The sequence below is a fragment of the Pelmatolapia mariae genome, linkage group LG14 (genome assembly GCF_036321145.2).
Source record: "Pelmatolapia mariae isolate MD_Pm_ZW linkage group LG14, Pm_UMD_F_2, whole genome shotgun sequence".
Taxonomy (NCBI): domain Eukaryota; kingdom Metazoa; phylum Chordata; class Actinopteri; order Cichliformes; family Cichlidae; genus Pelmatolapia; species Pelmatolapia mariae.
In genome coordinates this window covers 27,200,621-27,216,866 of record NC_086239.1, presented here as the reverse complement: position 1 = coordinate 27,216,866, position 16,246 = coordinate 27,200,621, and the positions used below count along the sequence as shown (strand labels likewise).

General features: G+C 40.7%; 1 protein-coding gene across 2 annotated transcripts in view; it reads left to right on the top strand.

Annotated features, from left to right (window-relative positions):
* Positions 1–16,246, top strand: part of cadm1b (cell adhesion molecule 1b) — a 167,068-nt gene that overhangs the window by 130,840 nt on the left and 19,982 nt on the right. For both annotated transcript variants that reach the window (XM_063493582.1, XM_063493581.1), the window contains exons 6-8: positions 5,235–5,393; positions 8,097–8,193; positions 8,467–8,639. In XM_063493582.1, coding sequence (XP_063349652.1) covers positions 5,235–5,393; positions 8,097–8,193; positions 8,467–8,639 — 429 coding nt within the window. The remainder of the gene's footprint in view (positions 1–5,234; positions 5,394–8,096; positions 8,194–8,466; positions 8,640–16,246) is intronic.

Genomic DNA, 16,246 nt, shown 5'->3' with positions numbered 1-16,246 from the left:
TTTTCATTTTCTCTGCATTGCTAATCGAAATACCTCTACCAGTGCTGGAGCCGTTTACTGTCTAAGCCTCGCCGAAAGAGCTTGATCACTGGTGGCTCTGCAGTGTGTTGGCAGGCAGAAGACCCGGGTTAGAAACTGACTGAAAGAAAATGTCACCCTGAGAAGAGGTTATGCTTGATTGCACTGGGATTGATCAGTGCTCGATGCTCACAAGAGCGTTTGATTTGACATCTCTGCTGCAACTCTCAAATCTCCTCTGCATTCAGATTTGAGTCCTTCCATGACCTGATCCACGGTTGTTTTCCTCATCTGGGTCTTGGATGACACTGGTAATTGACAAGCGTTGGTTGGCCTGTACATCGTTAATAACTCTGTATGAGTTGTCAAGATGTGGTGCAGAACTTTGTTTCCCCATGATTTTCTACTGGTTTTCGTTTTAAAAGAATTTAATAAGAAGACTCGAAACAAAGCAGAACTGATTGTAGAAGTCAAATTAAAGACGCTTTTGTTCATGAAAATGCCAAGACAAGGGTAAGTGGTGCTATTTTCCTGACCTTGAAAAGTGTTTTGCCTGTCCCTTTGGTATTTTGTACTGTCAAATGAAAGACACAACACCATGGGACTTTCAGGCAGACACAGTTACACAAGGCGGATTGGGGCTAATTTGGCAGAAAGTCCTCTTGACATTGCACAGAGACAGCTCTTTTTTTTTTTTAAGGCGGAGAGGTTGTTGCATACCACAAAAAAGCATAAGAAAATAAAATGACATAAAAACACATTTGTTTTTACTTGAATCATCAGATTACATCAGCCAATAACTGGATTTTCAGTAGTTCTACAAAAAAAAGTCACACATATTGTACCTCTTCTATCACAACTATTCACATAGGATTCACATCTGCCTCATAAGCTAACTACTGTTGGAGCAAACATCAAGATAGCTCATTACCTTTAGTGTTTCTGACAGAACTAATTGCGAAAGCTGTTTTTAATAATAAATTCAGTGATTAAATCAAGATTCAAGGCAAGGCAACCAAGGCATAAAAAGCAGGTGTCAACGAGGGTGTCAGATTCATTTCTGATGTTGGGGTGACAAAAAAAAGTTGAACTGCTAATCTTAGAATAAAAAAATACGTAAACACTGCCTTTATCACATTAATAGTGTCAGTCACAGAGTCAAATGGTAATTTTACCTGACATTTATAATGCAGAGACACAGCTTCACCTGAAATGACGTTCAAAAAGCTTAAAATATTTTGATACAACACACAAGATTCTCTAAAAAGCACTGTGCCATATGATTTAAGAGCTGGGTTTATGTTAGTTAACATAAGTGGCCAATAATGCAAAGATTTAAAACTGCTGTCCTCTCTCCTGGCGCTCATGCTCAATGTGTCTCAGAATAAAGTGGCATTCCTGTAGTCGGCCTGTGGCCCCCACATGCCCACCTCTGGGTCAGAGCCCATTTGCTCAATCACATAAAGTGAACAGCATTGGCAGTAGTGTTTTAATATAATTCATTCTATTATTTTCTAAGAATTTCTATAAAATCACATCAATCATTTCATCAGATTATGTCATCACTCTACAAGTTTTTGCTATCCAGCTGATTATTTTCCACAAAATGCAATTAGCCTAAAATGATTATAAAAAATTAGATGGGCACCAATTACAGCTTAATTTGATTAGTTCATTATTTTATGTGTGATACTCTACAGATTTGCCACGATCTCATGTATTTATTGATCATTTAATCTATTTATAAAGAAAAACAGTACTGTGCGAAGCTCAGTCATTTCTTTATATTTTGCTGCCAGACTTTGTTGTAATTCTTTTAAGTGTCTTTGAACAACAGTTCTCCAGAATTTCTGAAGGCATTTCAGTTTTTCTTTAGGCACTGGCTGCCTGTTCCAGTCATTTTCAGTCCAGTCCAATTTTCAGAGGAATTTTTTTATTATTTGTTAAGCGGTTTAACGCTGACCTATAAATCATTCAATAAATAATTTCATAAAAAAGCCTCCTAACACAAGGGATGACGTGTGTTGCATCTGCACATAACAGGCAATTTAGCAAAGAATCAATATTAAATTGTATCTTTAGTATTTTACTAGCAGCCTGTTGCAAAACCGCATCATTTGTTCCCATTTCTTTAGTTCAATCTATGACAAATGCTAAAGATAACACAGTTTGACAGGCATAAAATAGATTTTTGCATTCCCAAAGAACTATTAACCAAAAACACTTATGCAGTTGTTATGCACGTGTGTGTGTCCTTAAAAAATTGAGGAAACTGGATAAGTGGTGGACAAATAAGTGTCAGTCCTAAAACAAAATATCTACAGCGGATGAATAGTATCTAAAAGGCATACCCTTAAGAAATGGGACAAATTCCAGCAAAGATCTGACACACAGCCGGAGAGGTCCATCTGATCCATCTAATGTTCACTGAAGCCTCATCAAAAATGGTCTCAATGGAAGGGTGGCTATCAAAACTAAAAGGCTAAGGTATCCCAAATTACACAAGAACTGGACTGAAAATCAGTGGCAACAGGGCATATGGAGTGATGTATTCAATATGCATGGTGGAGGTCAGGAAAGATAGTCACAATAGTGACTGTCTTACAGCCATCTGGAGGTTTTGGGGCTTTGGAGGTGCATTAAAGCCAGTGGTTAATGGATCTTGTTAAAATTGATGGAATTATGAGCATGGAAAATCAAAATGTAAACCACCATGAAATATCCTCTGGAATGTGTCTGATTGGCAGTGACTTCATTTTTCAGCTTGACAATGATTCTAAAAACACTGCCAATGCAGTGAAAGCATACCCGGATTGAAAAACCTCTGGCCTCTCCAGAGCCTGGACCTCAACATCAGTGAAGCAGTGTGAGATCATCTTGACAGACATGAGAGCAAAAGACAGCCAAAATCCAAAGAAGAACTTTAAATGTTCTTCAAGAAGTCTGGAGAACTAAGGACTACTTAAAGAAATTACAAGAACGCTCGTCTAAGAGAGTTCATGCTGTGCTGTAGAATGAAAGTGATCATGCCAAATATTGACTTTCATACTTGTCAGAATTGTGGAAAGTCTGTTTTTTTGCAGGCTTTTACACTGTATTTAAAGAATTCCAACCATATATTTAATTTATGGTATCAAATCCTGAAACATTTTCATCAAATTTTCTTTACACTGTGCAGTTATGAAACCTGGTAATATTGTTATTCATCAGTCTTAAATGTTGGTCCTAGAGTAGCCTGTGAGATCTGTGAGAGCCCGTGTCTGCTACTGGCCAAGTTGAATTTTTCCACCAAGGCACCAGAGTGCCAGAATTTAAAAACAAAATTAAAAAAAATCTCACAGTGTGACTGTTGCTACGACCCACGGCCACACACCAACCATTCACAATACGACATGGTGTGACACAGGATACACCAGCCAATTTTGTAAGTGAGTTTTGAATGAAGCTTGAAAACACACACACGCAAACTCTCACACATAGAGACACGCTTTTCTTTGGCCAGGACAAGGTTGTCATGTTTTTAAAGCATCTTCTCTCATACTGTATGCACCTTTCTATTTACGATTTGACATGCCTCAAATTGATATTGTACACCCTGTCAGAGATTGCAAACCAACATTTTATTCGACACAAACATAAAGTAAACTGCCGTGATTGTTGTTATTGCACGCTCTAAATGCTTCACTGTGATTGTTATGAGGCAATTAGTGCGACTGGCCGAGAGAAAAATGGCTAATCACCGCATCTCTTCAGTTTACACTCCACTTCACCCAACTCTTTGGCGCGCGGGGCGCTGCTCCTGGCAGGTGTGCTTGGAAATGCCCTCATTGACCTTGTGATTGTATGGTGACAATACAGCTCTTAATTGACTTTTTTTTTGCTCTTATTTGGAAAGGAACAAGTACCCACTGATCACAGGACTCAACTTTAACTAAAGATGTTTGGGATAAACTCATTTGCTGCTGTTGTGGTGCTTTTTCGAGTGAAGTTAAATGGCATAATTAAGCTGGAGTAGGCACCATGCTTTTGGCATCACTGGACCAAAAACCCACTAAAACCCTGCAGCATATTGTAATTCAAGTGGTCTGCAAGGGAATGAGACTCCTGCACCTCCTCTTGGCTCTGATCTCAGGTTCTAATCAGATGTCTTTTAAGACCAGATCAGTTGAGTGGTCTAAAATAGAGTGAGCATGTCCACATGGAAGCTGAGATGTAGTAGTACACATGATTAATCAAAGAACCTTCACCTTTACCCGCTGCATCTTTACCAGCTTGCAGGGCACAAACACATGCTGCAACACTTTTACGCATTTTTGTGCAGGCTAGCAAGATTGCTGTTGTTTAGATGAAAACCATTTATTTTTTTTATGCAGCCTCTTCACACTGACACACTGTATTCCTGCTGTTATTACTGTTATTACTTACTTACCCTTTTCAGATGGTCAGTGCACTTTTTCGGCTGCCTGTTTCCTCATTGCAGCTGGTGATGTGGTCAAATTTAATGCCCACAAGTGCATTGACCACTTACTGCTCCCAGTACTTTAAATTTTATGTAGGCAGGTCTTGGGTGGGTGCGTATATGTTACATGGGGTTAATATCCATCAAGAGGCCGCATATATGTGTATTGGTGATCATCAACTGTGGAACAACAGTGTTTTGCCCTCACTGAGTCCGGCACAGCTCCCCTGTGACAAGGCTGAAATGGAAGTGTGCTGCAGGTCAGTGTGGGGCTGTAATTATTTCCTCACTTCATTAAGTGCGAGTAAACCATCACACTCAGCACTGCAGCTAATGCAATGCCCCCGTGGCATTGTAATGCTCTCTAAATGAATGCCCTTCTGACAGCCTAGGGCCTAGTGGGCAGCAGATTACTGCAGGGTTAGCCCCAACAATGCTTAACCCTCGAGCAGCAGAAGCCTTCATTATCAGGCTGGATATGACCCAGCCGCTCCTCGCTGCTCTCATCAGAATCGAAGGCCTTCGGACTCTTTGAATCCCCTAAAGTCTCGCCTGTGCACCACATCACTGAATCATAAATTAAATGTAAATGCCATCTGAAAGTAGTCCTCTTTGACAGGTAATGCTCTCTTAATAGCTTTGACTATTTGCTCATTAAAGCCAGTGCAGACTGCTGCTGCTGCAGGAGTTCAGATTTGTTTTTGACCTGTTTAGCCATTAACTTTCTCTTCCCGTCATCCCTGTGATGGTTTTCCAGGTGAAACAACAGTTGAGGAGACGTATGACAGGATGTTTACTGTCACCAGCCGGGTAAGATTTTCTGTCACCAAGGAGGATGATGGAATGCCAGTGGACTGCATCATTGACCACCCAGCTGTAAAGGACCTCCTGGCTCAAAGACACTTGGAAGTACTTTGTGAGTGACCCAAAACTCAGTCTTTTCAAGCCTAGAACTAGACCGAGGCCCCACAGACAGTGTCGGGAACTGTTTCTTTTCTGGGATAGTTGAGGGGTTAACTGCTTATTAGTGAGGCTGGGCCATTGATATCAGATGTCCTTCATTTCACTTCACACCTAAGATGTTTCAGGTGTAACACTTGATTCTGATTGCAAAAAAAGTAAGTAAAAATACTACATGTAAGAATAAGAGAACCTACACAGCCAGATAAGCAAGAGCATTGACAGGGTTCTTTTAGAGTTACTAGAAGCATATTTATACCACTTGGAGAGAGTTAGAATCCACCACAGTGTTGGTTATTTTGTCACAGTTGAGCAGTGGGCACAGAATTTGGCTGTATTGATTTTTCAAATGCTTACAACTGTGAGGACAAAATGAACAACCTTGGGCTGTATTGATAATAGACACTTGGGAGAATTCTGAAATACAAGTACAAGCACAACTCTCCTTCTCCCCATCACCAGGCCAGAGTGAGTCCGCCTAGTCAAAGTTATAAATTGGGCAGAAACTACTACCTTGGAAACAATGATCTTTTGAACCTGTTCTAAACATTCTCGCTTGCACATCTACAAAATTTCATGCAAAAATAAATAAAGCATAATAATAATAATTCCTTCAGCCTTCAAAAGATGATGACAAAGTACATTTTTAGTAACACACACAGCCTGATCTCAGTAAAGGCACCTGTATGAATGGAAAGGGTTAATAAGATAATATAAGTCAATGTGATTATGAGCCTAGTACACTTAATCTGGAGTTCTGTGGGTAATCTTAGCCATAAATGTTTGTAATGAATTATTTCAAATGTTTGTGTTGGAGTTTGAAAGTAAACACAGACAGAAGCCACCTGGAAGGGCCATTATGGTTGACTGCACGGTGAACAACAGCAGTGTAAAAAGAAAGTTAACTACTAAGTACACCCTTACAGCTTTCACAGGAAACAGCAGCCAGGTGATGCTAACATGAAGCACTTGATTAACTGATCATTAGCACTTGTATGTGGGTGTGTGTTGACTTGACACAGTGCCATAATCTTCAAGTGAGTGGACATTAAAACAACAGCGACATCTCAGACTCTACAGGCCTCAGTTAGCATTTTAGATGTTAAAGTTCATGAGTGCAAATTTGTGTCGTTTGGAAGGGTTGCCAAGAGAAAGCCTCTTCTCGCTAAAAATACGATTCGCAAAGTTGCATCTGAGCAAACCGCAAGGCTTCTGGAATAATCTTGTTTGGACAGACGAGACCAAAGTGGCGATATCTGGCCATAAAGCACAGAATCAGAATCAGAAAGACTTTATTTATCCCCAAGGGGCAATTAAGAGAGCACAGCAAACCCTTTGGCGAAAACTAGACTCGGCATATCAGCACAAACAGCTCGTAGCAACTGTGAAGCATGGTGGTGGAGAGGTGATGATTTGGGACCAAATAATTGTGGAGTCAAAGCTTGGTGAAAACGGGTCATAAAACAGGACAATGATCCCAAGCAAGTCCAGACCTGACCCCATCTGAAATGCTGGGCTGAGACCTTAAGAGAGCTTTGCCTAAATAAATGCTCGCAAACCTCAATGAACCGAAGCAACTTGGCCACAATTCTTCCACAACAATGTGAGAGGCTGATAAAACTTACTTCAACTTGTTGTAGCGAAAGGTGGTTCTACAACCTATTGCATCATAGGGTATATTTAGTTTTCACAGGACTGCATAGAGTCCCGTGAAAAACATTCTTTTTCACATGACTGTACATCCTCCTTTTTCCAGCTCTCTCCAAAGGAAGTGCAAACTTTGCAAAACCCACAAATAAACATGTAATATATAATAAACACTTTCCTTTTACATCTCTGGAAACTTGCAAGACAGAGTGGCAAGAAGTAACAGACTCTTGAACCCAGCGTTATAGCTGAGCGTGGTCAGGTGTAGTTCTTGTGCCCTGCTGCGATGTAGATTACACTGCCATATTGCACGACTCCTGCATGAGCTGTGCGCACACAGGAATAAATGACTTGCAGTTGATACGGTCTTAGAAAGACTTGCGGTGTATCCTCAGACCTTCATGCCGTAGATGTGTCGCATGTATTTGACTGCTTTATCGTACAGCTGGTGTTTCTTAGAGTGTAATGGTGCCTTGGCCTGAGAGATACAGCAATCATAAGGGGAAATGTTTCTGCTCAGGTATCAGTGATGTTTAGGTGTTCTTTAAATGGTGAATTGATTGAAGAGGTAATGCAACGGCCTTACGCTGTTAAACATCAAAGAAAGGTTAAGGTACCCTTTTGTAGTCTGTGCAGAATATTAATTTTTTTTCAGAAGATAACTGTTTTGTCTGACCTTTCAAGGAAAAAGAGAAAGCTTGACTGCAACCGCTTGACATTTTGGCAATCTTTGGCTAGCATTGATAAGAGGGGGGAAAAAAAGCCATTTTACTATAAGGTACTGCACACGGACTGGATGTCTAGTGAGCACATCTATAATCATTTCATACTCTTCTATGTTTCGCTATTGACTGTTTTTCTTTCATTTAGAAGTCTGTTTCTCACTGCGCTTCGCTTTAGAGTCCAATAATCATTTAACACACCCTTTAGCTGCAAGTATGAGAAAGAAAGTCAGCTGGATTATAGCTTACATCACTGAAGCATTGTAAATACTAATCTCTTTAACTTCCAGATAAACCAGAAGTAAAGATCGTGGTGACATATCCTGAAGGTTTAACCAGAGAGGGTGACAATCTGGATTTGACATGTATCGCTGAAGGAAAGCCACAGTGAGTATGGATGCGTTTCAGTGCTTGAGACTTCTGTTTCATTTTCTATTTTCCACTGTATATTATTTTCCCCGCCAGTCCAAACACCCTCTTAACCTTTACATTTCAGTGTACCATTTAAATGTTACCAGTTGTTAGCATGCTGTATAAACTACATCATTAGACAGGGCCTGCCAATGGCCCTTCTCAGATTCTCAGATTTGACCTTTATTTCAGATTTCTACGATGGATAGACAGAGGCTGAGTGATGTGTGTGGTATTTGTGCTCTCCAGTCCCCATCAGATTAACTGGCTGAGAGTAGATGAGGATGTGCCGCCTCATGCTGTGGTCACCGGCTCTGATCTCTACATCGAGAACCTCAACAAGTCCTACAACGGCACCTACCGCTGTGTGGCGTCCAATGCTGTAGGAGAGGCTTATGTCGACTACATCCTCTATGTACATGGTAGATATTATACTTTATTCCTTTTTACACTATTATTTTAAATACCTCCATCACTTCTGATCATTCCTATGAAAAGCTTATAGACTTAAAGACCTTCGGCAGCTTTGGTGGTTATGATTTTGTGTTACAGTGATGGCACACTGTGTACATACAAGCAGTCACTTTTCAAGCATAGATGTACGTTAGCCGTTATTTAGAGAAATAGGAAGTTTAAAAGGTGGCGGCAGCTGACAAATCCACAGGGCTTTGAATTCATGTTGAAGATTTTAGCTTTAGCTGTATCATCAATGTATGATGACTCTGAAGTATGTGGAGTACAAAGGGATGGATAAAGTGGCTGTTGACATTGCACTGGGATGTCAAAAACCCAAATAGAGAGATGTGTTATGGTATATTATTATTTTTGAAGCAGCAGCAAATAAATCAGACCCAGTAGAAACCCAGAGGCAGCTATATGTTATCTCACATTATACCTACCTCCCCTGAATGTGTGGCCCAAATGTAACTATTCAAATGTGGGGTTTTTTGTGTTTTGTAGTTCTTCCTCCGTTCTGTGGAATTGCTTATCATTCATTGTCTGGTTTTGCTCACTGATAAAGGACACAGACACTTTTAAGAAGGTACTTCACTAATTTAGCATTGCATTCCTAGAATGTCTGAGTTGTTATCGTTGAGCAATTAGCAAAGATAAAGAAAAGTTTCTGAGAAGGTCACTTCTTTTAGTCGTGATGTCAATGCCTGTTGACGCCTAGTCTACTAAACATTTATTGATTCATTTCCATTTTTAAATTAATGCAGTTTTTTGTATCTCCTTGTAAGGTTATCGCTTTTTTAAAGTCTGCACCGTGTCTGGAAATAGACGCCACCTTGCTTTGTGCAGAAATATGCTATCAGACTGTGATGCATTTAGAACTGTTATCAGAAATATGCACCTTACGTTACCACCAGTGGAGACATGGATTATACAGACATGCATCGTCACACTCGTGCACAAACAGTACCATATTCCTAAGAGCACTGTGTAACACTATGCACTATATTGGCTATTACTTCATTTTCTGTGATCAAGATCGGCCGTGGTGCTGTTGACTTACGTCGAAGTGGTTGGAATTTCAATGTGTTCTCCAGCCATCCAGTAAAGGGCAATTGAGGGACCATCTCTCCCAGGACTTGACTTTAAATTTCACAGACAGTTTGCTCCTCTTGGTTAACCTCTCTTCACTGAGGCCTCATTTTCTTCTTAGCTTAACATGCCTGTCAGCCTTTTCACACTAATTGGAGTTTTTGTGTTTTTCTTGTTTTCTTTTAAACACAATACAATCCACAACAAAACAACCAAATGGAACACAAAACAAAATCTAAACATAGGGATTTAATGACTAACTCGACTACTTTTGCCGTTGCCAGTAAATTTTACTTGGATGCAATTGCACATAATTCTGAAAACATTTTTTCTTTCTCCATACAACTGTTTAAAGGCATCAGGCACTTGCACTTGAATCCCCGAGGGGGGAACAGCAGGAGGTAGCTGTTTGAAGTTGCACAAAGCACCGCGGACTTCATCATTTAGAAATCTCGTAACTTGATGTCAGTGAAGTACACACTACTCGGACCTTAATTTCCTATTTTTGGTGGCTGGCAGGGGTGATGTGGATAAGGGGAAAATAAATTTTCAGCAGGTGCAGCCATTGTTGGTGGGTTTAGCTTTCTCTCCTTGGAGTGCTTGCTCCCTGCTGTTTAGAGAAGCATTTTGTATTTCACTCCCAAGTTTCAATTTGTTCCTGCCTGTGTGCCAACAGCATTGTCTGCCAGTGACCATACGCAAGACCAGGAATGAGAATCTGTTGTTTACGCTCTCAGGAAATATAAACAAAAATACATTTTTGCGTTACCTCTGTACGAGTTCAAATAGATTTTCTTTCTTTTTTACCTAAGACTCATAACCTATTGCCAGTTGCTGGTAAGTCTTTGCTTTAAACAAATGTCAGGGGCTGGAATCGTAATGATTCTTGATGTTCAGATGAGATTGTGGTTTGCTTGTCCCTTTAAACCTGGAGGCTGTTTTCTCTTTCATCCTGTGCGGGGGGAATGTTTCTTTGGGTGGAAAGAAACTTAAAATTCACAGTTTCGGGCGTGTACTCACTGGCTGGATTTTGTAACACCGAATCTAGTCTGGATGCCACTCATGGTCAATTATACAGCTTAAACTGTTAAAGTGAAGGAAAAGGCACTAAGTCCATGAGTTAAACCTTTAAGCTGTATAAAAAAATAAATTTAAAGCTGTATGTTTATCATTATTTTACTGTAATTCCTTGTATGTATTTGCTTTATATCCAATCTGTGTGGCAGTAAACATTTTGTTGTGGTCAGTGCACTTGTATACCTTTCACTGATACTGGTATGAGGAGTCACGCTGCATATAGGATAATATCAACTATGTGTTTTTAAATTGAACCGATCGTCTATCTCTCCGAATTAAAAACCCAGAAAGAAACAGGACAGCTTGGTTTTAAAACCATCCAAACCATGCTGGGTTGATGCAGTTTGTTAAATTTGGCCTCCAAAATCAACACTCACATTTAAGCCTAACATGCGCAAAGCTGCAGAGTCAAATAAGAAAGGCTCTGTTGTTCAAAATTGGCTTTTTGTGGATTTTGTGCAAGAGCTGATTGCAGGTTTCCTACTGGTGATATTGTTTTGATTATTACTCAGTCTGCTTGCTTAGGTCATGTTGACAGCCATGAACTGTGTGTCAAAAACCAGCAATGTAACAGTTCTTTTTTTTTTCTTTTTTTTTTTGTCTAGCTGATGAGCAGATGTTTATGGCAGTTGCTGAAAAATGTGCATTTGTGAAAGTAAATGTGTTTGTAATGGCCTTCACGTCAACACCATTTCACCAATTGTAGGGCAAGCATTGAAAAGGATTTTAATGGAGGGACAAGGTCTTGTGCAGAGGATGCAAAAAGCTGTCAGACTCTAGAGGAATTAAGGAAGAATAAACAGCTACTGTTGGAGCAGGGATGATGGTTTTCTGGGGCTTTGTAAGAGTAACCTGAGACTGAATTTCTACACCTGGAAGCATTACAGAGTTGTGAAATGACTCCCCCCTGATTGCTGAAACTGCATAGGTGCTATTGATGGTTTGAATTTTCTGAAGAATAACCATGTGGGGTGTTAGGAATGTCTTCTAAACTGGGCTTCAAACACAGCAGGATGTCGCTAATCCAAATCTCTGAGGCACAAAGCACTCAGAAAAGCGCTGGTATTCCATTTTATCATTGCTGGAATATTTTCAGTCACATAAAAATGTCTCCCTGCACGCAGTTAATGGAACATACACAGATTTCCTCATCACTGTATGTCTGACATTCAGCAGTTCCATAGGTTGCTCGAGGAATAATGTGTTTATTTCACCAGCTGACATGCGTGACTTTGTCACCATGACGTAGGTTTCCTGTAACTCCCATAACTCTGCCGCCCCATGGTTTGTGCTCTGCCAGGCAGATGATGGCATCTGCTTGTTCCCAATGGGCCTATAATGATCACTTCCAAACAAAAGGACAGCATATGCCAGCAAATAGCTCACTCAAGGCAGCCTTATTCAAGCTACCACGGCTAAATTTCTAATTGCTGTGTAAAGATTCCTCGGAATCAAAGATTTATTGTACTCTCTCGGATCAATTCCTCTCCGATTTTGAACAAGTGGCGTAAGCATTTTTTGACTCCCCATCACAGATCTTGAAAGTAGTAATATAATATTCTAATAGTTCAGAAGTTTCGACTGAATCGCCTGCGGGCATTTAGGAACTCATGCATGATGCGTGTCTACTGCTGTTAAATTCATGTATCATTTGATTCATTCTGCACCCATAACACTTACGTGAATGACTGAAAGCCAGGGGAAGCGAATGTTCTCCGGTCCCGAATAAAAGCTACAGTGTCTGCATTGTCAGTGTTTGTGCCTTTGGCCATGACTCCTTCAATTAGTAACTTCCTATCCACATATTTTACCAATTTCCATTAAACACCATTTCTCTGGTGTGCAAATGTTGGACGCTCCATGACTTTAGCTCTCCGTAATGAGACACAGGAGATTGGTAAAAGGTGCTCAAACTGCATATAATTATATCTGCGACTCCCACTCCTGTTTTCTGGAGTATTTAATGCCAGAAAAAAATCATGTTGTGGTCCACGTGAGAGTTTGTTGTCCCAGACTAATCATGCTTGCAACAGTAGCTTAATTAATGTGTGTCTCTGCAACATGCAATGCTCTTTGCGTGATAACCTTGTGCCATTTTTTTCCGTAGCTTTCCAGCAACCATGCACAACAGCAATTTCAACTGTCCACCAGTGCGCCCTTCTTATCCGGCCAGCTAGCATTAGGCTCATATTTTTCTGTTGTAAAATGCAATTTTCCCTCTCTTATCTGCCAGTTTTGTTTTGTTTTGCTATTTGCGAGCTCCTGCTAAAGCCATCACAAGCCTGTCGCAAAAAAACTATTTTATTTAACTAAGGGCATGCAACCAATAGTTTTATTTTAATGAGCTGTTTTGTACTTGATAAATATTTGCTTGCAGAATTATTGATAGAGCTGGGCCTGAATTGTCTATCAGTTCTCTTTTCAGCCTGTTGCCACCCTCTACCAGCACTGGTCCTTCGGGCTCTTCCTATTTCAAAAAGACTAATGACCTTTCACTGCGCGACAGCCGGGACAGGTGTGAGGCCGATGTAAATTCACGTCAAATCAAACCCCATTGTAGTGCTCGTATTGTATGTGGCCAGTTGAAAGGCTGAAAAAGAGGCTTGTCATGCTGTTCTCCACAAGGGTGTGTCTTCAACAGGCTGTGAATTGTGCCCTCTGGCTGGTGTGTGTTGTTAGGGAGAGCTGGTCAGAGAGAGGCCTTTCTCTCATAGAGGTGACCTAGTGCTATAACTCACACATGCTGCCTGTTGGCAGGAAAACAACCCTCACTTTGCCACCATGGTTAAGCCCGCACTTGACTTCCTGACCCAAAAAATCCTCTACAGACAAAAAAATAAAAAAAATAAATCAAAGCTTCACAAGCCAGTGGGAATTTAGGGTTTATCAGGGTTTCGACATAACATGACGGGGCTCGTGGGTCTCCTTGTTCTTATGAAAGGCTGTCGGGAAACTGTGTCCTTGTGAATCACACTGATTTTATGAAACATGCAACACAGTGTGGAATGATTTTCAACACAACAGCTTGCCGATTTTTTTTGTCACAATAAGAAAAAAAGAGGAAATCGTTAGATAAATTGATGCAACCTCTTTTACAGGCTTTTTTTCTTTGTGTGTGTTTTTATAGAATACCTCTGCAAAACTTTATATAAAGGGCACTTTTAACTAAGAGAAATAAGCAGAGAAAACAAAAAACAAGTACAATATATTCCCCGCCATCATGTTGGCAGGCAGGTTTAAGCAGGCATAGATAAACAATTTCTCCTACATTGTTTCACTTTATGGTTAAATTCTCTCATATCAAATTCTTCACTGATACAAATGCTCCCTGAAAATATGGTCTCTCAAAAATACACTCATATTTCAGCCCTCATAATGCTGAGCCCAGAGTCATCCAGCCTGGAAATTGCCCATGGAGAATTCTTGTTCGTCTGGATATTATATGTGCCACATCCTATCCCAGCCTTTGTGAAGACCCTCATCCCTGAATGGCCAATTTCCCTCTTCCAGACACTGACATTTCAGCTATCACACTGCCTTCGGTCACAGGGAAAGAAATCTAGCCCACCCCCCTCTTCAAATACTGTCAGAGCCGAATCTCTTCCTGATACCCGATGCTACACCCTACCACCATCAGCACCACCTCTGCCATACACTCCATCCCCGGCGGCAACATTATGCTGTCCTTGATGTTTTATCATTAGTTTGGGAGTGTGTGGTCCCCCACTGCTGTCTTTTGATGGAGTGCAGACAGTAAAGGCATGGAGACAGCCAGCCAATTTCCCCTGCTGTGACTCTCCCACAGCAAGGGGTCGTGCTATCTTCCCTCTGCACCAGAGCCTGGCATATATTCCCCTGATGAGGAAGCTTTCAGCCCTCCTTAGTACTATTGCATACCTGAATTGCCCTCCATTCTGTCTTTTTGATTATTTTGTTTGGGGGTTAGTGACAGGCCTAATCAGTACAGTGTGGGGCAGGGGATGCAACTCAGGGCTCTGCTGTGCTGCAGCGGGAGACCACCAAAGTGCTTTAATTTGCAGCCTGACTCAATTATTGAGACTGTGGAAAATAGTAATACCTTTGCATGATTGCCAGGCATTATTATTCATACTTAATTAGAATTTTTTTTTTTACAAATAAAGAAATATAATAGCTTGTCATTATGAAATATAATACAACAACCCCTGTATAGTGAAATGTTAATGCCTTTTTTATTGTATTTTTAGCCATGATAGTGACATGACTGTTTGGGCTCAGCGACTACTTAATGGGGTTTTGGTATTCACCTATTCATGATCCCCAGATGATGTGTGCTAAATACTTTGATTTCTTAGCTTACCTGTAGAAACACTATGAGGTTGTTTTTAATGAAATGTACCATCATTCTTAACTTGTGAAATGTCTGAAAAAGGACACGTAGGAATGTTTTTAAATACGGTCACTTTATTAGGTACACATTGCTAATACCAAGTTGGACTCCATTTGTTGTCAGAGCTGCTTTAATTCTTCATCACACATGTTCAACAAGGTGTTGGGAACATTCCTCAGAGATTTTGGTCCATATAGACACGATGGCGTCACACTTTCGCTGCAGATTTGTGGTCCGCCACATCCCAAAGGTGCTCCATTAGACTGAGATCTGAAGACTGTGGGGGCAGTATGAGTACTGTGAATTATTTGTTGTGTTCAAGAATCCACTTTGAGATGATTTGAGCTCTGTGGCATGGTGCATTATGCTGCTTGAAGCAGCCATAAGAAGATTGACATGGCCAGAAACAATACTCAGGTAGGCTGTGGCATTAAATGAGCGGCCCAAAGTGTGCCAAGAAAATACCCCGTTACAATATTACACCACTACCAGCAGCAGCCTGAACTGTTGCTAGAAGGTAGGATGGATTCATGCTTTTGTGTTGTTTATGCCAAGTTCTGACCCTACCATCTGCAGGTGGTACAGCAGATATCAAAACTCATCAGACCAGGCAATGTTTTCCAATCTTCTGCTGTCTAGTTTTGATGAGTTTGCCTGAATCTTTGGCTCTCTTTCCTGTTCTTGGCTTAGACGAGTGGCACCCAGTGTGATTTTCTGCTGCTGTAGCCCATCTGCTTCGGGGTTGAGTATTCAGGGATGTTCTTCTGCATATCTTTTTTGTAACAAGGGGTTATTTGAATTACTGTTAGTAGCTCAAAGTAGTGTGACCAGTCTTCAGTCTTCTGACGTCAACAGAAGTGCCACTCACTGCTTATTTTCCCTTTTTTGGACTATTGTCTCTTTACACTAGAGATCCCAGTAGATTAGCATTTTATGAAATACTCAGACTGGCACCAGCAACCAAAGTCACTTAAGTCACCTTTCTTCCCCTTTCTGATGTTCAGTTTGAACTTGAGCAGGTCACCTTCGCCATATACG